The following is a 27,336-nucleotide window of genomic DNA, read 5'->3' on the forward strand; positions in this document are numbered from 1 at the left end:
ATGGCCCATTTCACCCTGCACAGCAGAGTGCTTCACTCCATACCCACCAGCAGTGCATGAGTGCCCCAGCAGCTCACTGCTCAAGCAGAGTGGTTTTGCTATTGGGACTCCACAGGTTAAACTTTGAAATGGCTGCATTTTAACTGCAGTTGAGAGCTTAGAGGGAACTTTCTGCAAGTTCAGCTCTGCCCAGGGCAGCACAAAGGTTCCGCTAAGAACTGGAGTTGTCTGTTGACTTACATCTGCCAGAAAGCACATGGGATGATCTTACAGCCCTCTAACCTGGATCTTTTCCCATAGGAAGTCTTAAGCAAGCCAAATGCATGCAACAAGAATATGGATTTTCTACCACTGTGGCATCCTTTAGGAGAGCAGTGGCTGCAGACTGGATGCTCCGTGCTGTATTGATCATGCTCTGCAAAAACGAGCTCAGGGCTGGAGGCAACACTCACCTGGAGTATTTCCAGCAGCCTGCTATGCCCCCAGCTCATAAAAACAGCAACAGTGCCCTTGTTGTAGGGTACATGCACAGACATAGCTCCTACCACCCGTATCTCATTGACCTCACAGGACCATCGTTACCAGCCAACTTGGGTTTCAGGACAACGTGGACACAAGAAACTGGGTCTAAGCCATACCTTGAGCTTCAGGTTACTTTTAGAAGCATCCACTCTGGGTCCATTTGCAAGCAATGCTGTTTTACCGTGTAACGTCTCTTTTTAACTTCTTGAATGTAATTGCATTATCTTGGTGAGTGGCAGCCAGCATGGGAGGATGAAACGGGAGGTTAATTTGCACTGGCCATCTCTCTTGATTTCTCCTTCATTTCCATTTCTTTTTAAAATAGAAGTTCCATTAAAACAGCAGCACACTTTTCTATTAACTGAGCAACAGAGAAGAATAACTGCCTCTGTATCTCATCAACGGTGAATCTTTTTAAAATCACTCAAGAGGCAAGGCTCAAATCATATATTTAATAAGAACCACTTTGATATCACTTTTTAGAGCAATTAACATTATAATTAGAGATAAGCGCAAGATGCAACATTTAGATCCAGATTCCTAAGACAGATTTCTAAGGTTTAGGGGGGTGCAGGCCTCAGGTCGTCGCCTCAGCAATCATCTCTGCATGTCACAAACCAATATGAGAACAGAGCTGCACTTACACGGACACAGCAGATAAAACTCTCCATTTTAATCCCCATTTTGCTGCTTTTCAGTCATTTCCAAGCACTCTACGTACAGCGGTGACAAGAGGGAAATCATCTTGACAGGTTGTTTTTTTTTTTTTTCCCCACTTGAAGGTCCTGGAGTAAAGCATTCATTTCCACATCCCCTTCCTTTGGGATATGCACGAAGGGAACACATCTCCGGCTCTTTTTGAAGAATCGGAGCCCATCACCAATGGGATCCAGATGTTTCGTGTCACCTGAGCCAGCTGACAAGCACATGGACGTCACCACACACCGCCACGCCACCATCCTGAAGCGACCTCAGCCAGCAGTCCCATGGCTCAGCAGAGCGATCCCCGCCTGCTGGAGAAGAACATCCTGCAAATTCCAGCAGGCACGGCGCGGCCAGACGCTCCTCAGCGCTGACGGTGATGGGGACAGAAGCCTCCAGCAGCAGATGGAAGGCTGGCGGCGGGGACACCTTCCTCCACCACAATTAAATCTGACAAAGCCCATCTGCTGGCGCCCCGAGCACTGGCAGGACTGGAGCGGAGCTGAGAACCGTGAATGATAGCGCAGCAACATCCAAAGGATTCCTTTTTCCCCCACCCCCTCCAAAACATGCAGGCTTTTCCCAATGCTAAACAATACGTGGCTTCCACTGATGACTGACAGCAACTGATCGCTCAATTAAAAGGGAACTTTACATTTTGGCCGCTGGCTGTGAAATCTCAAATCCCCCAGACTTTCTTGGAGTGAGTCCTCTCCGTTGGCAAATGGCTTTTCTTAGAGGGCAGCAACAAATGCAGGGGAAACGCCTCATGCATCTGAAGACATTGCAATCGTATCCATTTCATAAGTGCTAAAATTTATTACACGAGAGATGATGTAACAGCGAGTAAGAGAGCAAAATTCTACATTGAGTCCCTACTTTGCAATTCAGGACAACAAGAGGTTTTACTGCATTACGGAAGGCAAGGGAGAAAACCCAGAGACAACTCCAATGAGTCTTGTCACGTGTAAGTGAACAATCAGATGTGATGCTGTAAGAAGGAACAATGAAATATATCTGTTTCTGTTCAATAAATTACTAAAACATCAGTCATAAACCTGCTGCATGGCATTGAAAATTAAACTCATTAAACACCCAGGTAGCATTATCCCGATGCAAATGGAAGACAGGCATGAGTGCTCTGCAGCAAACAACTCTGTGCACATCCCATCTTTGGGAAACATATTTACACATACATCTCATATATTAATATATTTTAGTGCACCCTAGCCAGAGGGCAACCAGAAAGAGTATTATTCTGTGAGAAGGACAGGAGATGGGCTGGCTTCCCCTCTCAACTGAGCAAAGCCTGTGGCCACCCATTAGTCCCACATCCATGTGAAATGACTTTTCAAGATGTTTCCCTTTTCCAGTTAGCCAGACACCACGACCCCAGACCGAAGTCTCCCACAGTGGCTGGATTGATTTGGTTCCCAGAATTACTGTGAGTCAGATAAACCAGGTGAGACCGTCCCACTGTGTTAACAAGCCTTAAGTGACTCAAGATGAAGAACTTCAGGCAAGCTGCCATGTATTGGTCTCTTGCCCTCCCTCTCCCTTCCTTACATCAGCATCACTGCAGAAACACAATGAAGCAGGCAGGATAGATGTGTTCGAGCCTCAAGAAGAAAACTACACCACTACAGAGGTAAGGAGACTACCACTATTCATGTCTTCATTCAGACACTAGGATGCCTTAAAAACAAACCCCATAGCCTCCATGGGAGGGAAGCCTGAGCAGGACTTTCACACGACCTGCCCTCAGCCTCTTGCACACATCAGCACATCCATCCTGAAAAGAGCAAAAAAAGGGGTAACAGAACCCCCAAGGGGCCAGTGTCAGGCTGGCAGCCTGCTGTGCAATGCTCAGGCTGCCATGGGTTAATTCTGACAAGGCATGCATCCAAAAGACCCCAAAATGGGCAGGTAACCGATCGTGGGGCTTTCCATTTGGGGTCTCCACAAACAGAGGAGCCGGTGCTACGCCGGGCTGGTTCAGCCAACAGCAGCAAGTGGGCGATGGGGAGCAGACAACGGGAGCTCAGGATTCTTATTCAACTGTATTTCATGTCATGACATCTGTGATGGGGAACTGGAGAGATCTACAGGATCTACCAGGGCGTCTCCGAGAGCTTCGCTTCTCCCAGACTCAAGAAAGGGGCTGCTGGATGCAGGAGCAAGAAGGGGAAAAGACACAATGCACCTAGTGAGACACCATGTCATTCAAATACAGCTTCTTCACGGCTTGGTGGCCTTTTCCTCTCGCAAGCATGCACGTTTGCATGCTTGCCATGCAGATATATGCAGGGTCTCTTGACTTCAATCACAGTACAAACCTGGCTGGGTCTTGGGAGCACTTGGAGTCATCTGGGAAAACAGCATTTCCCTGCCAGTGAAATGCTCCCAAGGATGCATGAGCTTATTACACTTACTCCAGCAGAAATAATTGGTACCTTTTAGAGTGCTTGCCAGAAGAAAATTAGAGTTCTGACCCAATTTCACACAGTTGAAATCACCTGTGGGAGACTAATATACAATAAAAATAAAGACACAAATGCCCATTTCCCCCATGTCCTCTCCTAATAACATGAATAAAGCTCTGTTTTGATATTTTGTCCTTTCCAAAGGAGTCCGGACGAATTGGTCCAAGTCAGCCACCTTTCAGGTGAAACTCCTCTGACTTCTCCACTCTTTACTTGATGAAATTTTTAATTGTCCACCTCTGTCCTGTGCAGCTGCGAAGGATCAGATCGATGCCGGCCATTCCCCTGTTCTCCACCTCCAAGCAGCGCCCTGTTCCCTTGTTCAGGATGGCACCGTTCTAAAATTAAAGACATGGTGAAAACATCAAAAAGAATTCAAAACGTGGGGATGCCTGTGAAGCAAGTCAGGACTGCACACTGCAGGACTGCATGGCTGGAAAGTGCACACCGCTTTGTGGGGTGATAATGGAATTCAAGCAATAAAATCATTTCCAACTTAAGCAATGGAGTTGACTGGAGTGACCTTCATCACTACCAGCCCACAGTATGGGAGAGAGAGGCAGTGATGGCAGACCCATAACACACCTGGATGAAATTCCAGCGCTTATGAAGGCTGCTCTTGACCTTGTCACAGTCGAGGAGTTGAGGGAAGCGGCTCTTCACGTTGTCCACCAGGCAGCGGGTGTCGGGCAAGAGCGTCGTGGTCCCAAGGGCACCAAGGTGAAGGAACCCCTCCTTGGTGTAGCGTGCAAGCTGGCACAGGGAGGAGGGGAAAAAGACCATCAGTATCCTTGAAGTATCACTTAAATGCAACAGAAAAGAGGACAATCATGGCAGAGCCCAAGGAAAAATCTGTGAGGATGACGAACAGAGGAAGTAGAACTGATTAGGATAAAAGAGTAATCCTTCCTCCAGCCTTTCTCTCCTGCTGTTAAGTTTATTTTGCAGACAGAGGTGAGGAGTCAGGGCAGGAAAGGAAGGGGGAAGGTGGAAGGGGTGAGGGGGGAAGGCAGGGGAAGGGAAGGGGGGGGGGAGGCAGGGGAAAGAAAGGGGAGGGGAGGGGAGGGGAGGGGAGGGGAGGGGAGGGGAGGGGAGGGGAGAGGAGAGGAGAGGAGAGGAGAGGAGAGGAGATTCTGAACCTTAACGCCTTAAATCACAGGGCAACCTCCTCCTGGCCTTGGTTCTTGGCTGGAGCCAGCTGGCTTGGAGGCCACGCTGGCCCAGTGCGGCTGCTAATGTGCTTGCCAAGCCAGTCTTGCTTTGGACAGCAAGCAATGCCACTGGTGCACCTGGCACAGCCCTCCAGCAACCTCAACATTAGCCAAAGGGCAACACATCACTGGCTCTGTTACCCAGGGATGCAGGCCCAAACGTCCCCCACAGCTCAGCAGCACAGCAAAGGCAATAGAACCGCACCTGACCGCTACAATAACACCAGCACGAGTGCCATCCAGCCCTGGGTGCTGCAGTGGATGCTGTGAGAGCCAGGTTGGGAGGGCTGGGGGTGTGGGAAGCAGCTGGCACCGTGATGGCACCGTGCACAAAGGGCTCCTGCATCTGCAGTGTCTGAGAGACCCCACTACAATGTTTCCCTAAACATATTTAAATTCAGGAGTGAAAAGGAGATGAATGACAGCGGCCTGCCTTTCATAGTTCAGGGGAAAGATATACACAGCTGCTTATTTAAATTACGAATCAATCCATTATCTAGCAGACAAATGAGGAGTATTCAGCACGTTAATTAACTGAGCATATCTGTGACCCAGATGTTTAAAAAGAGACAGTAAATCACACTGGGAGTATGGGTTATCTCTGTTAGAATAATTAAACACTGAAAATCAAGTTAAGACAATGTAGATGGGTCTGACTTGAGCTAGTAACAGCAGATGCAGTGCTTGAGTCTTGTTTTCCTTCCCTCCATTTCTGCCTTTTACAGAGAGAGGGGTGCTGGATCCTCCTGCTGGCCCCCCGGTGCCTCTCTTCCTTGGCACGCTGCTCGGTGCATTCTGCTCCCAACTGCAGGAGGATTTGCACTTGCAGCTCCCAGCAAGGGAGCTGCCCTGAGCACAAGGCAGCAACAACGTGGGAAGGACTCCCTGAGCACCACGTAAGGCTCAGATTCACATAATTTGTTTTCAGCAGTTTCATTTTTGAGGTGGTGTTCTCAGACTGACAATGCCTTCAGCCATGCAGTTCATGTGAATGAGTATCTGAGCACGAGCCCAGAGGATGGGGCCACCTGTCTCGACAGAAAAATCATCTAGAGATCCCAAACAGGCAGTGCAAGCTACCCTCCTCCTCTGGTTCCTTACATGTTTCCTACCAAGCCCATAATTAGCGTGCTACACACTTCCTTTTCTTATGCTGTTCAGCAGTTTGTCTTCTGAAAGTCGGCCCCATGCCCACCATGTTATTGCATAATGTGGTGGGAAAAGTAAGTAGAGCAAAAATCAAATCTTTCCCTGGGAAGGGAAAGGGGTGGGGGCTGCAGGGAGGCTAAACGAGCTGCAAAACAAACACGGGTATTATGAAAAATGCATCAACTGCATCTATTAGATGTGTCATCTACTACATATAATAGCCACATAAATAAAGCCCTGAACATGTGTCTGGATCTGGAGGCATTTGAGATGGCCCCATGGGCTGCTCTGGGGAAGCTAACCAGCTCTTCTTATCTGGGTTTGCCTGAAAAGAGATGAGAAGTGTCACATCTGAAAGAGCAGCACCAGACAGCTCATCACTCACAGTAGACTCGGGCCTTATTTAGAAGATGCTTCATAATATCCGTAAACCACACATGCCATTGTCACAAAAATCTTCTGAGCAGTTGCAGCAATTCACCATCTCACCAACAAAGCAGCTGAAGCCAAGCTGCCTGCTTCAATGAGGCTGGCACAGCCCAAGGCAATCAGTGAGAGTTTGTTCTTCGGCTGCATGTGAAAGCTGAAGGAGGCAGGGCTGATGCTTGCTGCCCTATCAGTGCCTGAGGCCCCCAGCACAAGAAGGATGCAGAGCTGTTGGAGCTGGTCCAGAGGAGGCCATGAGGATGATCAGAGTGCTGGAGCACCTCTTCTATGATGAAAGGTTGAGGGAGATGGGATCGCTCAGCTTGGGGAAAAGAAGGCTCCAGGGAGACCTCACTGTGATCTTCCAGTACTTGAACGGAGCTTACAGGCAGGAGGGGAATCAGCTGGGGAAGGGGTTGGAAATGGATAGTCTGTAAGGTCCCTTCCAGCACAACCATTCTGTGGTTCTATAATTCTATGACTTGCTGAGGAAAGCATCTGAAGAAATTGCTCAGCCTCACACAGGACAGTAAGCAAACCAAATAGACCAAGGGGACAGACCAGAGAAAAACAGTCTGAAAACACTAATGAGCTAGCCATTGAGAAGTGGTTAATCTTGATGAAGTCTTCCACAGCTTAATCAGTGCAAGCAGCCCTTGGCCACATCCCCGGAGAGAAAAAAGGATTCATACCTACAGCATTTTCCAAACACATTTCCAAGTTTAGGCTACAAAAAGACAGCTTTGGATTTCCAACTGAGTCACTGAGTCCTAAAAATAAGGGATGAAAAGCTCTAAGATCTCAAAATGAATCTTTATGCCATCAAAACAGACGATGGGACTAAAAAAAGGATGTTTTGGATGAGGCTCTGGGTCCTAAATTGGCACTGCATACGTGCCCCATGTACTGCAAAGCAGTACCAACAACACATCTTCTTTGATTATTTTTTCTGGCTGGCTGCATCTCAGGGATGGGAGAAAGTTAATTAGACATCTTAGCACCTGGGAAATAAAAGCCTTGATGACCTTCATTGACTCTATTGGAAAATAATTTAGGGTTGTTTAGCTTCCTTTCTGCAGTGAGCAGATCATCAATTAGCAACCGTTAAGTAAAGAGTACAGTATTTTCTCCTTAGCCCAATTTCATCTGATGTGCTGTTTTGTCATCCTTGACATCGTGGTGTCCCGGATGATCTCAGTATTGATGACTTTGTCCCCAGGTTCTGATGATTAAATGGGCAAAACATATTTTATCCTATAATTAAATGAAATGCTCTGCTGGGTGAACATTATCTTAAGTTTTATAGCATTATAGTGCTTTCTATCACATTAATATATCACCATCGTTCTGTCACTCCAATGAGGTATAACTATATTATTAGTGTGATACATCATTACAGCAAGGTTTTTTCATGATGTATCGCTTAAAAGATGAAGCCATCAGGAAAAAGTCTAAAAGAGCACATTCAGTATAATTACAGGATAAAAGGATACTTCGTTATGAAATCTGATAATTATTTGACTTGGAAGTGAATAAAAGCAGAAAGAATGAGAAGGTAAAGTGAAAATAGAAAAAGAAAAAGACAAAAAACCCAACAATCTCTCCATCATAGATTCTACAACAAAGGTGCTGTGAGAAAAAGCCAAGAACTCATCCATATTTGACACCACATTTGGGATCCACTACACCCAACCACATCAATTTACATGCTATGCAGAATCATTACAGTTGGAAAAGACCACTAAGATCACCAAGCCCAACCCACCCCACCATGCCCACATCCCTCAGTGCCACATCCCCACGGCTCTGGAACACCTCCAGGGATGGTGACCCCATCACTCCCTGTGCACTGCCACTTTTTTTGGAGAAGAAATTTCTCCTAACATCCAACCCAAACCTCCCCTGGTGCTCCTTGTGTTGTTAAAATGCCAACTGAGAGCATACACATTACTAGCTGAGGCAACGGACCTACTCCTGGACTGGGAAATGGATTTCAGCATGGCTATGATGGGCCACAGCACCAGGGAGAGAACTGGACATTGCAAGCCACAGTATGAACACAGGCACCACTCTGTGTGCTGAACTGCTGAACAACCCAACAGGAACTGCAAGTCCTTGTGTCTTATATATATATATATCTCCAGCAAGTGAGCCATTTGAACAAAGTGTTTACATCCCTTCTAATTATATTTCCGGTAATAAATTACAACATGCAGCCCATTAATTAAACTGCAGTAGTGAAAGTCCAATTTCTTTTGTGCCGCGCCTGTGTTTTTGCAAAAGGCTGATTTCAAAGCTTCTGCACTCCCTGATAGCTACTTTTCAAGGAGTTAAAGCTAATTGCACATATGGCGAAACAAAAGAACTGCCAAGAACTGGCTCTCAGCTGGAGAGGGAAGAGAGGACGTGAGATGGAAAACCAGGAAGAAAAACCTGTGCTGAGCTTGTGCAACAGGCAGTGTTTTATTTCAGAGTATAAGGCTGGAAAGAGAAAATGCTGTTATGTTTAATCACAAAAGAAGCTGTGGAAACAAGTAAGTAACCTGCTTTTAGTTGTTAGTCTTAAAGCCCAGGCTTAGCAGGTACTGTCAGACTAATTCAGTTCCTCCTATTATAATGCACTTAGAGGTTTAAGTTTCCATCCGGGAAGTCCAATAGGTAGTTTGTGCCATTTCAGAAAAAGAAATTGTGCATTTATGCAACAGCTAGGTTATATTTAGCAGTGAGTTGATAGGCCACGGTTGACTGATCCCGGTTTAAAGACAAGGAGAAGCCAAAGTGAGGTTTGTCTCTACCCCAGAGGACTCCCGTGGCCTCAGCTCAGGTGGCTCCTGAAGTTTGCAGTTCAGGTTCAGATGAGTTTTGCCATTAGTCCCAGTGGACTGGAAAGCTGACAGTGACTGTATCGTGAAAATGGGCTCTTTACACATTCCAGTCTTCTTGAGCTATCCCAGATATCTATCTTGATCCTCAGACAGTCACTATGGCTGCCACAGCTGCCATGTCCTGCAGCACTAGAAGTCCCCACTTGGCTCCATCCCAGTCTTCAATTCACCCTGCTGCCTATCTTAGTAGATCTCACTCTGCAGGGGAAGAATTAAAGGAGATCAAAATGAAATGTCATACAGGAGCTACCAAAAGCTACCAGGAAGGAGAAGACGTGATCCCATGCCCTTGGGAACAGGTATCAGATTTCACTATGAACTCCAAAATGAATTTCCCACCTGAAAAGCAGCAATGGCACTAATTGCATAAAGTCCTCTTCCCGTGCATGGGCTGCACAAGCACTGTGAAGGAGCCGGACCTGTCTGTAATATCCAATGAATAAAGGAAAATTCTGCTTTCAAGTTCTGTTCAAAAAGCAACTTGAAGTCAGCAGACTGGCCACAGCACCTTCTGTGCCAAGTGGTAAAATGTGATGCTTGTATTGGAAATCCACTCAACAAATCACCCCAAATACAATGGGAAAGCCTACTTTACAGTGGGGAGTTGCCTTCTCCCCCCACCTCTCTTTTCCGATTCATGGGAGAAAATTATGTAGGCAGTGTTTTATTATGCAAATACCTGCAGGCATTTAATGGGGGTGGTCTTGATTATGTAATATTGAATGTCTTAATGAATGCAAATGCAGTACTGAGCTTTCTTTTGCAACATGATGAAGAAAACTGAAGTTTCCCTCTCCTAGCCCACATAGAGACCACAGCAGAGGTGCTGGATGGGCTTACAAAGCTCTTGGGAGCACTTTCACCACTGGTGTTGAGCATTTCTATGTAATATGTGCACTTCTGGGACAAGCTGAAGGTCTGATGCAGCATTATTTCATGGCATAGCGTATCTGTCAAACAGCTTAACAAGATCCAGGTAACGTAAAGGTAGGCTTTCCCTAGAAAGTGCAAAGACAGACTGTTCACCTGCAAATAAATACAAATCTCTGCCTATGCATCCTAACACAACTGGATGGGTTTGTCTCCCCCAGCCTCATCCAAATCAGCAGTAAGCCTCCTGTGTCAGACTCGTCCTCTTGGAAATGAAGAGTAGTTAATAGGACTTATCCCACCATGCCAGGTGTCATGGGGCTGCTCCTGCAGCACATCTCACCTCCTTCTGAGCGAACATGGATAATGGCTTCAGACCAGGCTATTAGCAATCAGACAGCACTGAAGGTGCAGTTTTGCCCAAGTTTCTAAGTAGATCACTGGATGAAATTCCTTCAGTAGAAAGGTGGCTGATGGTGAGGGCAGCAGGGAAATGTTTCCGAGTTTGGTGGTGGCCACAGACTTGCCAAAGGAGAAAGAGCAATGGAAGAAACAGCCATGTCACAGAGGAGCTTGTCCCATTTCAGAACCTATTACCTGCAAACCCTGCATCTTGGCTAGATTTCCAATACAGATGGCCACAGCATTTACATGGGAGATGGATACAAAAGCAGGAGGTTCGAGTCAGACATACAGCATACCCTGGTGATGAACAACCAAGGTCTCAATGGATAGAGCTTAAGTGCCAGTAGAATAACTGCTGCTGAACTGTGGCTTTAGAGAGGCTGGGTGTGATTTTGGCAATGAAGGAAAACCTAAAAAACACATCATACATAAAAAAAACCCACCAGCACCACCACATGAATTGTAAGACAGTTACTCAGTCTCCAGACCTAAGAGGAAAATTGTTATATTTTCTACTTCAAGACTATATGGGAGAGGGGCATTGTGCTAAGGGATCTGCATGCTGAAATGATGGCTAATGGGCACAAAGAAAGAAAAACAGGAAGGAAAATCACACAATTTAGGCAAAATACTGAAGTGAGGATATGGGCATTGACAAGAGGAAGAACAGATGAGAAAAATTAAGTTAACCTGGAGCCTGCAGATCCTGGGAGTCCAGCTCAGAGTCTGCTGTTGGCTTTACAGATACCAGCAGCAACAGAGCGAGTGCTGCCTGTTCTGTTCCAACTCTACTGCTATTGAGCCACCAGCATTCCTCTGCAGCTTGCTTTTCCAAACACTATCGAAGATAAAACTGCATAAAAGGCCAAATAAATTTGTCATCACTAACTCTGAGTATTTGACACATCCACTGATCCTCCAAAAGGCCGAGTGTGAACCTTGTAATGACGAGTTTTGATCCAGAATGAGGTTGAAATTAGGATAAGAAGCTTCTGGTTTGCTCCTAAGACTTTGGAGAGGCAAAGGAAGTGCTAGAAAACTAACACTGTGTAAAGCCCAGCCCTGCTGAAATGGCTAATTATCATCCCATCAAAAAGCACTGTTTGTTTTCTTATCCCAGTTGGTTCGTTTCTACTCTGTCAGATAAGAGAGAACTAAAAAGTCTTAAAATGCTCTTCTTGTGTGTGCTCTGCTCATTGGCCATTTGCTTTCAGAATTATTTACCCTTGTCTGGAAGATGTTTTCAAATTACACTTTTACTCGCAGCTCAGCTGCAATTATGGTAATCCAGAAAATAGCTCTTAAGAGTAGTTGGGAAAGAGCATCTTTTTATGTGAGGTGTTTTTTTTTTTTTTTTTTAAACAAGAAGTCAGGCCTTATACATTCAAGAGTGAAGCCAACAGACATGTTGCACATCCAGACTCCATCCTCCGTCCCTCCAGCTTCTGCTCCCAGCACACCTCACCTGCGGTCCCCAGCCATGGCACGGGTACAATATTGCTGTGTGGTTCTCCTGCGGGCCCTGGTCAAGGCAGACATCTTTTGCCTTGTTGTTTCGAAGCTGTAAGAAATAAAGACAGCGTGGTTAAACAGCCCTGTACTTTCAGAGATAAGCTGGGGATGGGTATGCAGCCATGTCTCTGGCCGTGGAAAGAATACGTGGTATTATATATCAATGGGCATAATCAGGCAGAGAAAAGTTTACTGTGCCCTATGTTTTCTTTAAACATGGGCCTAATGATGACTATTTTTACATCATAATCACCAGTCAAAGAAGCCAGCTTCCTTGAACAGTGCTTTTATTTGGTCATGTGTGGAAGTAACAAATGTATTTTTAGACTGTTTCCAGCGCATTGCCAGGAGCCACAAATCAATGCAGAATCATTCCTATTTCATCAGAATCCCAAAGTGCTCAACAAGGCAGGAAAAAAAGATGTCCAGCTAGCACAAAGAAATCCTATGACCTGTCACAGGGATGCAGGAAGAGGCACAGAGCTGCTGGCTAAGTATTTAAAGACACCCATTGGAGAGTGCTGGACTCATGCTACAAACCGGGTTCATGAAGGCAGAGATGCCCTCCTCCAATTTCATGATATAAGTCAACTGAAATGAAATAATGCCTTTAAAATATTGCTTGTTTGGGGGCAGGTGCCTTGAAGCTATTAAGTAAATCCAATAAGGAAAGTTTCTTAAAATTGATGCCCATCTGGGGTGCTCGAGATTTGTTTCGAGAAGCCTTCTTGAACTGCCACTGTTCTGTGAGACCCACTGGAACAGAATATTGTTAGTTGCCTGTTTTTATATTCCTAGTACTGTCTCAAAGCCAAGAGAGATTGAATTAAGTCTCCTTGCTTTATCTCAGCCTTAAGCTGCTGTGACAATGCATTATATCCTACAGAGACCATGTAAGGAATTAGGCTGAGGTTAAGTCAAAGGGTTTTATAAAACGACTACACGTTTGCTGCATAATCCATGCACTCGATAGGCAATACACAGAGTTTTGTGTCAACTCAGTAAATAACGTATTAAAATATTTTACTGTATACAGTCTCCAAGATTAGAAATAGATCCCAACATTGGTTTTCACAAGCAACTGTGAACAGATTTATAAACATTTATACAACTACGGGGGAACAGTAAGGTCTGATTCACATTCAACTCCTTTGAGGCTACTTCTCATCAGAGCCTCACCAACTGTAAATATTTCCTGTCTCATCTAAGGATGTATCAGCCTTAATTACCTCGCCATACGCAACAGTGTTGTTGTATCTTCTCATTTCTGGATAAACGTGGTCCAGATACCACTGGAAATTCTTACACTTCAAGCTCTTCCTTAAGGCTTTTCTCTCGGAGACATCCCCGATGTCAATACCCGGATTCTGAAAGAACAACAGACACAGCACATCACCGAATGGCTCTTAAAAAACAGAGAAAACGAGTGCATTCCGCTGATTTCACTGATCTTTGCAATCCACTTGGAAACTGCCGAAGGTTGAGTAACTTCACACAGAAGCTGTGCCATGAAATTTTGGCAGCTGCGTCCAAGGCTGAAATCATCATCAGAGAAGTCTGAGTTGGGACGGAGGCTTCACAGCCACAGCAAAGGAGACACGCACTTCTCTGACAGTTGGAAGGCATTCTCGCATCGGCCACCAGACACACTTTGGTGCTGGGAGGAAACAATGAGAAGTGCAACATGGCGCTGACAAAGCTTCCCATTAATCCCCTCTGACTTTGGATCAGTCTGAAAGTGATGGAGTTTGATCAAAAGGCACAACGCCAGGCTATTTTTAAAAGACCTCACCTACCACTTGTGCACTGACACTGATTTCCAGAAGAGCTTAGCAGCAAATGTAGATCAGGGTTAAAAGGTGGCTGTGTGCTCAATCCTGGAAAAGCAAAGCCCTGTCTGCACCAAGCACCAAGCACCCTTTCCCTGACATGATCTCTGAGGTCCCTTCCAACCCAAACCATCTATGATTCTATAAGAGACTCTTCCAAGAGGTACCTCAGAGGACAGCATGGTTAGAAAGGTAGAAAATAGAGAGAAATTATTATTTTTTTGTTAAAGGGAAAGATTCACTATTCAACTATTAGCAGACAGCTAAGAACAAAGGATAAAAACCACAGGAGAACAGAAGATGAACCTCAAAAAAAAAATCCTTTTTTGACAATTTGGACAAATGCACATTGAAAGAGTGCCCCTGGAGACATGGAGGAACCCCACTGCTCACACTGATCTAAAAGCACACAGAGCTGCAGCACCCGTCCCAGGGGGAATAAACTCACAGGAGCTGAGGAGAGCAGCCCCTCTTTAACCTTTTACTTCATTACAGCATTTGGGGAACTAATGCAGCAACCAGGTGAAGGAAATCAAAGGCACAAAGCAGCCACTTCTCCTTCCTACAAGTGTCTGGGTTTCTACTCTATTTTAGCTCCTGCTCTTTTCTCTTCCAGTGATCATTAACTACAGCTGGGAAAGCAATTTTCCATTACAATGCTTGTAATGATCTCCTAATGAATTATTCACTCTGCTTTAGAGAAGACACCATTTTAATCTGTGACTGGTAGCTCACAGGTGAAATAAAGATGATTCAGTGTAGACAGGCAGGACAGGCTGAGATCTGAATGGGTGAGCCTGGAATATTCAGCACCTGGTGCTGCATTAGGGGATGGTCAGATGGAGTTAGGAAAAGCTTCTGCACCAGAGGGTGGTGGGCATGGAACAACTCCCCAGGGCAGTGGGCACGGCCCTGAGCTGCCAGGGATTAGGGAGCATTTGGACAATGCTCTCAGACAAAGGGTTTGGATTTTGGGGGGAGGGGGTCCTGTGTGGAGCCAGGAGTTGGACTCGATGGGTCCCTTCCAATATGGGATATGCTGTGACCCACTGTCACAATGCTGCCTTTTCAGAGATGCATGGGACCTGTGCCCTCCTGCCACACACTGGGTAAACGGCATCATCTTCCCTCCCCCCTCATCTATTTCCTAACAAAAACCCAACGCAGGGCTTCTCACCACTCCCAGAAGGGCAGACCAGCAGCATGGGCAGTTACCAACCTTTCCCAGGTGCCTGTTGCTCTCTAATGCAGTATGAATTTGTGACTACTGGGGCTCTAAATGCCAGGAAATCTTCCCAGATGTAACCTTTCCTCCAGCAACAGCAGCTCCTGCTAATGCCTTCCAAAATGCCCTGAAGCATTGTGCTGCCAGAAGGCACGCTGCTGCAGCAGGACCCTGGAGCAGCTCTTAGCTGGGGCAGGATCTGCAATGAGTGCTTATTTCCATCACCAAAGGGATGGCTGTATATTTACTTTGTTATTAGAAGGGGTCTTCATATTCATATCCAAGAGATGCTCTTGGGCTCTGTGATTTAGACTTCACCTGCACAAAGATCAGAGGCCAACAGCAGCTGTGGATATCTATAAAGTCCCCCTGGAGTTTATAGATCTTTGTGCAGAAGTGTAGGGAACCTGGAGAGATTCACATTAGGATCTGTTCCCTGAGCATCCTGGAAGAATCCCACAGTTTCTTAAAGACACACCATCCTCCAACAAGGCAGGATTTACATGAAAAATAACATGTCAGATCTGGGCAAGTCTGGACATTTATGTATGGAAATAAATAATAACCATCAGAGTTACACAGTGTTCTCGGAGCACAAATATGGTGCTGCTGGGAGGGCATCTCCCTTTGTGAGCCACCAGCCTCTGATCCTTTACCACGGTTCCTAAGCACTGATGGCCTCATCTTTCCCAGTGCTGGGAGAATGTGAGTTTGCCTGCACACAACATGGACCTGTGCAAACCGTGGGGCAACCCCCAATGCCATTATTAATTATCTCTGAAAGGAGGCTGTAGAGAGGTGGGGGTCGGTCTCTTTTCCCAGGTAACAGTGATAGGATGAGAGGTGATGGCTTTAAGTTGTACCAGGGGAGGTTCAGGTTGGATATAAGGAAAAAATTCTTCTCAGGAAGAGGTGCTGCAGTGGCACAGCTGCCCAGGGGGTGGTGGGGTCACCGTCCATGGAGGTGCTCCAGAGCTGTGGGGATGTGGCACTGAGGGACGTGGGCAGTGGGCATAGTGGGATGGGTTGGGGTTGGGGTTTGTGATCACAGAGGTCTTTTCCAACCTAAATGATTCTCCAATTCTATGGTTCTATGACTCCACTTGAGGAACAGTGTAATGACAGGAACTCACACTGTTTAAACACTCAGTGAGGAGATAAACACTACACTGCAGGTTTAATATTGAGAAACTAAAATGAAAACACCTGCTGGCAACTATAAGAATTCCCTCAAATTCTGCAGGTGCTGCAGCACCTCCATCAAAGCTGAAAGAGCCCTGATGGCTTCCATGGCTAAGGGTGGGACAGAGGGTATTTAAGGCTCTTCTTCCCTTGGGAGCACCAAATCCTCTACAATTCAATATTTTAACCCAGTTGAAGCAAAAACTTCAGAGGGAAGGGCACAGTGGCCATACCTCCAGAGGCAAATTCCACGCGATGTACACATGGGACTTGTAGTCATCCATCCACACCTCGGCCACTCGCAGGGCGTTACGTTTGGTGTAGAAACCAATGTTGTTGTTGTAGGGCTTCTTCTTGCGTTCGATGTGGGCCACCCTGGAGCAGGGCAGGACTTCCATGCTGCCGCCGCACAGCCACACCTGCAACGAAACCAGGCAGAACTCCCATCAGCAAAGAGTACACGAGCAAATTCATGAGAAAGAAGGTTTTGTGGTTTCTATAGCACACAGTATCTCATCATCTAGCTGCAAACAGAAACCTGTGGCCATGTTTGGACTTTGCTCAGCACCAAGCCAGAGGGAGAAGTTAACCTGTGCCCAGAGCAAAATGTACTTTGCCTTTGGTGGGATGACGACTACGTCATCCCACCATGAGCATCCCATGGTATTACTGTGTTGCAGAACGGGGTGCTGAGTTTGCAGAGATGCTTCTACTAAATAAAAAGGATTAGTGCCTGGAATAACTGAAACAATCGCAAGAGCTCCTTCTGCAGAAGGGATGACTCAGAGAAACATATGGCAGGGACAGATTTCTCCCACTTGAAAACATTTGTTCATTATTTTTCTTTCACATGCTGTTTAAAATTCCCTTAAATCACAGTTTACAAGTTAATAAAATATTTTGAGAGCTTCTTTTTCTCAGACACAAAGGGAATGCGCAGAATGACTGGCCATACCTGAGTTCTTCCCTGCCTGTTTGCCTTCACCAAGAAGTTATTTATCTTAAATATAAAAAATCCATGGCAAGGACACCAGGCTCTGGGCAATCATTATAAACACATATGCCAGGCAGGCCTAATAATCCCAGTCTTGCCTATTTTGCGGTCTGCTTTGCATTATCCTTTAGCACAGTTGCTGTTACACCCAGTGTTTCTGGGATCTTGTCCAGGCTCACCACCTTTAATCCCATCTGCATTCCCTAAATGTTATCAACCCGCAGTCCCAGCACCACGAGGAACCTCCAGGCCCCAATGCCTTACTAAAAAAACCCAAACTCTCCCCATTTACCTCACAGGGGTCAAACAAGGAGCCCAGGGTGAGCAGCACCACGCAGGCATTGGGGCCACAGCTAGCCAAGGATGGGATGTGTTATGCCCAAACCCCAAACATATGCACCTTCCTGTGCTAATAACAACCAAATGACACACGGGAGATATTAATGAAATCACGTTAGAAAAGGTGAATTCATTCACTGCTCTGCCAGCTGCCCTTTAGAATGATGAAATGGCAATATTTCAACTGTTTGGAGCTGCCAGTGCTGGGGAACCCCCACATCCCCCCCAGTGTTGTGGGGCAGTGTGTGAGACTGTTCTGATCCGAGATCAAAAGAATCATTCTCAAAACCTTTAAGCCATCATGCAGTTCAAACGCCATCTTCCACCAAGCTTGCTTCAAGTAGTTAGAGTGTAATTTTGTCTTCTGTGTTTTGTACAAATAATTCACATGGTTTTATGCTAGACAGCTCCTCGTATTTCTGGAGTATCTGTACAAATGATCTTGAAATGCATATATTGTAATAAACAGAGAGTACTGGAAATGGCAGTGACTATCTACGTATCCACAAGCCAGAGAGATCAACAAAACCTTAATTCTAAAAAGGCACTTCCTGGGGAAAGAAAAACAAAACACCACGCATCTATCATCTCGTAAGTAAATCCTACATTGTCGTTAGAGAGACAAAAATCTAACAGCCTCTACAACATTTCTGCTGGCAACAACAGGAACACAGAGAACACGAGGCTGTTGCACAGGGAGGGGCTGTGCCACCCCAGTACTGCCGTCCCCGTTGAGCAGGGAAGCAAATGGGCCCAGATGTCACTTGTTCCCACATGGCAGGGACTTCTTGGCCCTGCTGGCATGCAGGTGCACGGTACAGGTGAACAGGTCCTGAGGTGCTCGGACCCACAGTGCAGATTCCTTTCTGTTGTCAACAACTCCTTTGGGAACCTTCATTACCGTTCCTTTGAGCAACTCTCTGTTGCACCCAAGGTATGTAAGGAATAAGGAGACACTGAGAAGTAGACTTTTCTTATTCATAGCAAATGAACCCACAGTCCTTTGGGTACTCTATCTACTGCAACTTAACAGCTTTAAATGGGCAATCAGTCCAGCATGTTTTTTTTCTGCCAGTTCCTGAAGGACTCGTCCCTGTTTCCTAGCAGAACTGTAATCAAGAGAAGCAAAATATCGAGACCAATGACAAAAAAATAAGTCCTTGTAAATTAATTCATGTTTAGCCTCTTTAATTTGGCAGAATCTTTCACACTGCTTGCTACAGTGGAACAAATAACAATTATACCCATTCATAAAACATGCATGGAGAGCGTGTAAAGACACGTTTGAAGACTCAAGTTGGAGTGTGTAATAGAGCAGGTTAAATATGAGGAACAAGTCACAAGTTTCCCCTTGTTTTCTGACATTCAAATTTCACCATGACTATTAGCTTCCATTCATCCACCCGTAAAGAGATGCAGAATTAAAAATAGAACATTCCCCTCCAGTAAATGACAGTGACTCAGTGACTGCTCCTCCATCCGTCTACACAAATGTACAGAATGATGCCTGGGCTGGTAAAAAAACACTTAACAATGAACTCTAGTAAAGAAAAAAAGAGAAAACGAACCCATCACCAGGAGAGCTTCGGTGTGATTTCACAGAACCACAGAATCACTGAGGCTGGAAAAGATCTCTAAGATCATCCAGTCCACCCACCCATCTACCACCAATATCTCCCACTGAATTATGTCCCCAGATGCCACATCCCCATGGTTCTGGAACACCTCCAGGGATGGTGACCCCACCACCTCCCTGGGCAGCTTGCTCCAGTGCCTGACCACTCTTTTGGGGAAGTTCTTCCTAATATCCAACCTCAACCTCCCTTGGTGCAACTTGAGGCCATTGTCTCAAGTTGTCTGTCTTGTCCTTCGCAGGAGGAATGCAACTGTTGTCTATCGTCTGACTGCTGTCCTTTGCAAAAGGTGACCGTTGTAAGAATTCAACATGGAAACACAGCAATTCTCAAGCAATGAAATTTGTGAGTACAGCTGAAACAGCATCAGCCACCTACTTTCTAGAAGTGTCTGCCCATGTGGGAGGCAGCCCTTGGTTAGTGCAAGATTTCATCACCTTGCTCTAGGGATGGGGTGACCCAGTTTTGCTCTCCCATCACCCTCAGGGATCACGAAGGTATCACAGATGTGTGAAAGCACTGACAAAACAGCCAGCATCATGCTGACCTGCACTGGGACAGTCCAAAGGGAGAACAAATTTGGCGTGGTGCAATGCAGCAGTAGAGCTTCTAGGGAGGTGCAGGATCTTCTCCTGTGCATGAGCATGCAAGTACATCGCAATGTTCAAGGTAAGGCATTCCCCCACCTCCCAGGCAAGGCACCAGCATCTCCCCTGCCATCAGCCTGCAGGTCTTATGCAAAATCAGAGCTGTTTTCACACTACTCATGTGGAGCATTTAATATGCCTCCATTCCTAATGATGGCTGGGACGTCAGTAGGCGCAGTGCTTGGGAGAACGGCAAGAAGCGCATGTCCTCCACTGCTACTGCCCTGCTGGTTAGGGAGGGAGAGTGGGCAAGAGTGTGCAAAGTGCAGCACACAGACAGACCTCTGTTCTGGAAATAGAGACAGCAAGAAAACCCCCATTTCACTCGACCACCTCATTGCAGCGACCACAGAAACAATTTTCCAAGTCGTATGCAGTTAGAAACAATTACTGTCCACGATCCCCTTTGCCCTCCAAAATTCACTGCAACCATCAATTTGCTTTGCTCCTGCCTGCCAAAAGCAGCAATTACCCTCCTGGAGCATTATTTAAGAAACAAAAGGACTTCTGACAATCTGCCTGCCATCACTGGAGCCAGCCAGGTGGAAAAGGGAGCCCCAGAGGAGCTGTGCCTGCAGGAATCACAGCATCGTAGAATCACTAAGGTAGGATAAGACCTCATCTACTCCAACCATAAAGGAGGATACTGAGAGCCTGTCCTGTGCTACACCAGCCTCAGGGCATTGTCTGTCCTCCCCAGCAGGCTCAAGAAGGATCTCATCTCGAGCTTTGCTAGAAGGTTCAGTAGCTAGAATGGGACCAAAACCAACTCGCTTTGAAAACAGAATTTTAATGCATACTAAGGAAAGTTTGGTCCTGCCCCAGCGCAGCACCTTCTCCTCTCTTATCATCAGCATCCACGTGAGAAAAAACATCCCATTGCTTGGGCAATGCCTTACATAATGTTGTGTGTCCTCCTCACCACTGAGACATCATTAATAATCACCATAATATAAAGTCAGAAGGGATAGCAGCTATCTGGGGTCCTGAACGTGGTGTTCTAGCTGCAGCTCTCTGAGACTTCCATAATGCACACTGACAGCTCCCATTACAGGATCCTGACTTTCCTTGCTTATAACTTTGCCAAATTTTAAGCAGTCAGACTGAAATATATCCTAGAACAGCTCGAGCCTGCCTGTAGTTAATGCAAAGAGACATCATGTCTAATGGTGTCACAATGAGTCTGCAAGGTAAACTTCTAATCTCCGAATGTACTGTGACAGAAGGATACGGGGAAAAATGCTCCTAACTTTTATTACACAAACTCCAGTCTTTTCCAGCTGATAAGTTCATTTCTAAGGTGATTAGCAAAACTGTACCTTAATTAGCAGCAGATTTCCCATTTAACAGTTTCGCCTTATCTTTACCCCCCTCCTTTCTTTTAAAAGCAACTTCTTTAGTTAAGGGAAAAACACAATTACCCAGGGCAGCTAAAATAATAAGAACACATCAGAACAAAGACCTAAATAATAAAACTGAGAAATAGCAAAAAAAAAAAAAAAAAAAAAAAATTGGGGAAAAAAAAAAGATGGCAAAGAAATACTAATTTCTGCACAAGCTCCCTTCTACAGCTCTGAGATAGGGCCTCGCTCTCCAAATTACTCCTTTTGTCAAAGGAAACAACACTTTCCCCAACACATTTCTTGCTACGTGGCTGAGGCAGTTTGTCCTTTGTGTTCCATTTTGGCACCCATGCCCTTATGTCAACATGACAGTGCTGCAGAAGGGTCAGCAGTGAGATGAAGATGGCTTTGCCCCAAACCTCTGCAGACCCTTGTACCCAAAGCTGCAGGACTCTCAAAAGCAGCAAGCTGGGTTATGCTTTATATACATAAATGTCTACCTATATGTTAAACGCCATATCATCACTGATGTGCTGCTCTGAATATGGCTACCTAATTGTAAAAATCATAGCAAGAACTGGAGAAGAAATGTTAAGTTAAATTACATGGAAATGAGTCCAGAAGTCACATCGTTGGGGGGGGAGAGAAGGGGGAATAAAAGAACATTTTCTTTCCACTGCAGAACAATGGGGCATTGACAATCTCTGCAGGTGCGCACAAGCACTCCTTGAAGAGGGTTGTTGTCTTTTAGTCTGGGTACCCGAATTTTCACAGATCCCATCAGAGGAGGGGATTTACATAACAACAGTGAACTTCCATGGGCACTGTGCTGCAGCTGTCCAGCAAAGGTGCGGCGTTGTACCTACAGACCAACAATCACACACTGCCTTCAGAAAAAGGCAACTTCATGTGGGTAGCAGCTGATGGATCACAGAATCACAGAATGGCCTGGATTGAAAAGGACCACAATGATCATCTTGTTTCAACCCCCTGCTGTGTAACCACCAGACCAGGCTGTCCAGAGGATGAAACAAAACTCCTTCTTTTGATGGAAATCTTGACATGAGCTCATCCTGCCACTGGACAGATTGCCTTGGAAGCCTCCACGAGGAGGTGGAAGAGGCTCTGCATCCTGCAGCTGAAATGGGAAAAGCAATTTTGTTGCCACACCTGTCCATTTGTTTTCTCTCTCAAGAGGCCGTGGAAACCCTTTCCAAGAGGACCACTGATTTCCAAGATGATTATCTGTCCTCAACAGACCCTGTCCTGACCTGACCATCTCAGACAACACTCAGTCAGAGAATGGTAGTGACAAGAAAGTCTGCTGCTATGTTTAAACCAATACATTTTCTTCTTTGTTTCCTTCCCTCTTGTATTCATAGAATCATAGAATCACAGAATGGCCTGGGTTGAAAAGGACCACAATGCTCATCCAGTTCCAAGCCCCTGCTATGTGCAGGGTCACCAACCAGCAAACCAGGCTGCCCAGAGCCACATCCAGACTGGCCTTGAATGCCTGCAGGGATGGGGCATCCACAGCCTCCTTGGGCAACCTGTTCCAGTGTCACCACCCTTTGAGTGAAAAACTTCCTCCTAAGGAATCCTCCTGAATGTTGTGACTTTGGATAGGTTCCTGTCTTTGTTGTACCAGACCCAGACTACAAATATCCACACTATCTGGTGTCCAAACTCCCCAGCTTTTCTGCTGAGACCACTAAATGTACTCCTGCTATCACGGCCATTTAGAAATGCCAAATGGAAGCAGATGCCAGGTGCCAAATTCACTCCGCAAATCCTAACCTACAGCAACACGATGTAACAGTGACAGTTTCCATCCTCTTAACTCTGCGTGGAACATAAATAGTTTAACATTTGACATATTGGAGATGCTAGAATAAAGCAAGCTTCACGTCAACGCGAAGCAGAGATTTCTCTGTGCTGCCACAGTTCAAGGAGAATGAGACATCCACACTGTAATTGTGTTTGCTCAAACTGGAGGCTTTTCCAATGAAAAATTTATGCTGTGCTCCTCCAACAAATCCAACAAAACCTGTTCTACACTGTGCATCATTGCCGGGGACAATGGGTATTGATTTGGTTTCATCACCAGATGGGGTACGTACCTAAGAATGGGTGTGAAGGGAGGCTGTATTTAAAACACTCCGGTCACAAAGCACAGTGCAGGAGGATTAGCTGGAAGGCACATGTCCCCAGCCTCCTGGCTCAGAAAAGTTGTGGAAAAAAAGAGCATTTTGCCTCTCAGCCCATCAGGACGGGTACTTCAATTACTTTAAAATTAAACTACAGCAACCAGAGTTACCGTAGCGTTGTCAGTTTCACATTTCTAAAAGTAATTTTTCAATAAAAGGGGAAGGGAATGTGCCTGCTGAATCTGCAGAGATGCTCTCTCACCTATGTCCCAGTCTGGGTTGGAGCCCGGCTTCGTGCCACCGGCTCCTGTTGGCTGAGCCTGGCATTGTCTCATTGGTCTACAGCACCATGTACATGGGATGTGAACCAGACACTGCATTACCACCCTTAATGTGAGTTGTGGAGCACGAAGCTCTGGTGATGGGCTGAAGTGGTTCGCAGCTATCACGGTATAAATCTGTGTCTTTCATAATACGTTCAGCATGAAAATTCCTCAGTGCACTGATGCTATCTGATCAGTCTTGGCAGCACGATAGGGACCTGATTAGGCTGTAATAGCATAATACAAGGATTATTACACAGACCCATAAAAGACAAGTGCCTAAAACTAGCATCAACAATACCTGTAAACCCTTTTGGAAGGCAACAACCACATTGGGCTTTATACCCTTGTGAGATGCAAACTACTGGCAGGATTTGACTCTCATCTACTTGGAGGTCGCTCATTTTTGTTTTTTATTACTGGTAATGCACCAAAAGCACCTTGATCACATTCTCCTATTAACCACTTTTGTCAAAGCTGTAAAAATAAAACAGCATAAACACTTCAAGGGAATTTTGATCTATTTTTCATGCACGGAAAGCCGTTGGAGAAAATCATCCTCAGACAGTTCTCTGGACTAACAGAGCTCCACGTGGGGAGCAGCAGGAGAAGGGGGAAGGTGTCACAGAGCAGTTTAACCATAAGAGGCAGTTCTGAAACAGAATTATTTATGCAGAGAGAGGTAATGCATGCTGGAGCTGACAGCTCACCGAGCTCCTTCCAGTCGTCTTAACTCCAGCATATCACGACTGCAGCTTTTGTGATCTGTAATTATAGATATCCTCTCATCAGGCACTGATGGGGAAGGCGCTGAAAGGAAGCCGAGCTCCGACATAGATACTTGTAGATGGATAGGATTTAATGCAACTCAGATGATCTTCTCTGCAGCAAATTGCTCAAGCAACTCATCAAAAAGAAGAGCTAATGAGTTTAAAACTAGAACATGCAAATACTGAGGGAGGAAATGTATGCAGTGTCTGCTGTTTGGTGTGAATGCCCATACACACCACATACAGATGCACACACAAGGTACGTCGTGCCTTGTCAGAGCTCTAACCCAGACTGGCAACGCTTTCTAGGCTCGCAGATGTTTTTGCTATGGACTTTCTCATTGATTAGGTTTAGAAGGAACGCCAAACATGAGCACTGAAACAGACTGTCAGGTTTCCCTGAGGCTCCTACACTCAGTTTTTGATTTTGTTCCTATTAGGAGGGGCTTCAAAGGGCTCCGTCTGTCCCTGATGCAGAGCCCCTCCACACCCAGCCACCGGGAATCCCCGAGGGCGGAGGATCCCATTGGGACCACAGGAACTTACATCCCTCTGAAAAATGCTGCATTACAAACCTTGGCACTGTATTTCAGTTGAATCACAGAAACACAGAATGATAGAATCACAGAACTATGGAATAGCCGGAGTTGGAGGGGACCCACAAAGATCACCAAATCCAACTCCTGGCTCCACACAGGACCAGCCAAACCCAAACCCTGTGTCTGAGAGCAGTGCCCAAACTCTCCTTGAGCTCTGATCACTGAGGGCTGTGCCCACTGCCATGGGGGGCTGTCCCATGCCTACCACTCTTTGGTGCAGAAATCAGACTGTCATTTTAGTAGTTAGCTATGGGCAGCTCATGTAGAGCAAGTGAAATTTGTAAGCTAGCTATCATCTGGCCCTTGTTTTAGAGGGGAAAAGCCAGCTGCCCGTGTTACTGAGGTCCGTGGGCTATTGCACGCTACTGCTCAGCACATTCCCCCTCGCAGCACCACGCATGCTGCAGACAGACTTTATGTGTGCAAGTTTGAAATCTGAAAATAAGGTCCAAACCAGATGGTTAGAGACTGGGGCTGCTCTGTCATATTTTTGCCATTCATTCTGCCATCTGCTTATTTTCCAAGGCAATGCTAAAATCCCATCTTCAGCGCAGTCGTCTTGTGCTTTGAAATAATGAATACTTTGCAACTCAAAGCAAGTGTGAAAGTTTAAAGCCCGAGCAATTGCCGTGGCTCTGAAGCTATCATCAGCAAAACTGCTGATAACTGACTGTCACAGACAGCCTTCGACCTCCACTAAAAAACTCCTTTAAAATTCTGGCACATGTGCAGGTGAAGCATTGTGCAAAGGCTCTCAAAGATGAAAAACCTCCTACCAGCTGCTCATCAGCACCATCATCTGTTCAACGCCACTCCTTCAAGTCTGGCCAACTCCAGAACCATTTCCCTTCGGTACAGAGAAGCCACTGAGCTGGAGCTGTGATTTTAGGTTTGGAAGCCTTGGCTTGGGGACAGCAGTGAGGACGGTAACAGCAGTGCAGCTGCCTGATGTAGACACGAGCTACTCTGAGAGCATCAAATTACTTTGGTGCCCGTCCACCTGGACTCAACTCTTTCATCTTCAAAGGTTTCCACTGCAAGTGGCCTGGGCTTGCATTCATGGCTAGATGTCAGTTTACTAAGGAGTACAGCATTCCCGTGGTGTGGGAGTACACTGGGTGCATGGTCTCTGGCCTCAGAGGACTTGAACTTGCTCACAGCAGCCAGCACCAACCTTCAGCTACCTCACTAAAACCACGCCAAGAAGACAGGGGCTGTGTGGTGAGTAGGGACAGACTTGGATAGGATGGAAATAAAAATGCATCTAATGCATTTAGAGTAGGTCTTTCCCACTTCATAAAGTGGGTCTTTCTTCCTGTTGCATATAGCACTGCTTAAAAACAGAGCTGCATTCCTATTTTTATTAAAACTAATCTTAATGATGTCTCTGGAGAAACTAACCCTGATAAAACCCTTGTTTGGATATGGAGTCCTGCAGAGACAGCACGTATTCGAACTGTTGAGGGTGATTCAAGCCACTGGAATGGTCACAGCTTTATGGAAGATGTGAGATTGCATTATTCATGCCCAGAAGAGCAGCAGCAAGTATCTCCTGGCACGGCCACACACCTCAGCTGTGCTCACACCCCACCACTGCAGCAGGAAAGTGTCCTTTGTGGCTGCCCAGAAAGCACGCTGCTTCACGTTAAGTCCTCTTATAACACATGTTGAAAATTGTTCCATTGTTCCGTAGGACGAAATTGCCACAGCAGCGATCAAAACGGTTTTAAAAGATGACCTTGGCTGCTTGCACAACCCACCAGCTTGCTACACTCCATCAGCTTGCTCCTCCTCTTCCCAAGTCCCAGCCACAAAGCTTCTGCCGCATCTCTACGTCCCTCGGGGTCTGGTCACAGCACGGACACCACAGAGCATGACCACTAATGATTTTTCATGCAGCAAACACCAGCTGTGCTCGTCATATTGCACCTCGTCAGTGCAACGTAACAGCAGTGAGACACCAATGAAACGGCAGCTCCGCATTGCCTCCAGGTGATTTTGGTGATGTGTGGCTGCTGTGCAGCAGAGGGGACGTGGGCTGCTCTAGCAGGATGTCCCTTGGGTCACGTTCCCAGGAGGGATGGCTGGTCTCCACGCTGCTGAAGTCTCTGCCTGCTGCCCTGAGCCCTGGCTGAA

General features: G+C 46.1%; 1 protein-coding gene across 2 annotated transcripts in view; it reads right to left on the reverse strand.

Annotated features, from left to right (window-relative positions):
* Nucleotides 1–960: 960 nt before the first annotated feature.
* WBSCR17 (Williams-Beuren syndrome chromosome region 17) overlaps nt 961–27,336 on the reverse strand; it is a 186,656-nt gene continuing 160,280 nt past the window's right edge. For both annotated transcript variants that reach the window (XM_415728.8, XM_040650198.2), the window contains 5 exons: nt 16,635–16,820; nt 13,395–13,532; nt 12,119–12,214; nt 4,293–4,460; nt 961–4,045 (listed from right to left, as the gene is read on the reverse strand). In XM_415728.8, coding sequence (XP_415728.4) covers nt 3,917–4,045; nt 4,293–4,460; nt 12,119–12,214; nt 13,395–13,532; nt 16,635–16,820 — 717 coding nt within the window. In that variant the 3' untranslated portion in view covers nt 961–3,916. The remainder of the gene's footprint in view (nt 4,046–4,292; nt 4,461–12,118; nt 12,215–13,394; nt 13,533–16,634; nt 16,821–27,336) is intronic.

Source organism: Gallus gallus, chromosome 19, assembly GCF_016699485.2.
Source record: "Gallus gallus isolate bGalGal1 chromosome 19, bGalGal1.mat.broiler.GRCg7b, whole genome shotgun sequence".
NCBI classification, from domain to species: Eukaryota; Metazoa; Chordata; class Aves; order Galliformes; family Phasianidae; genus Gallus; species Gallus gallus.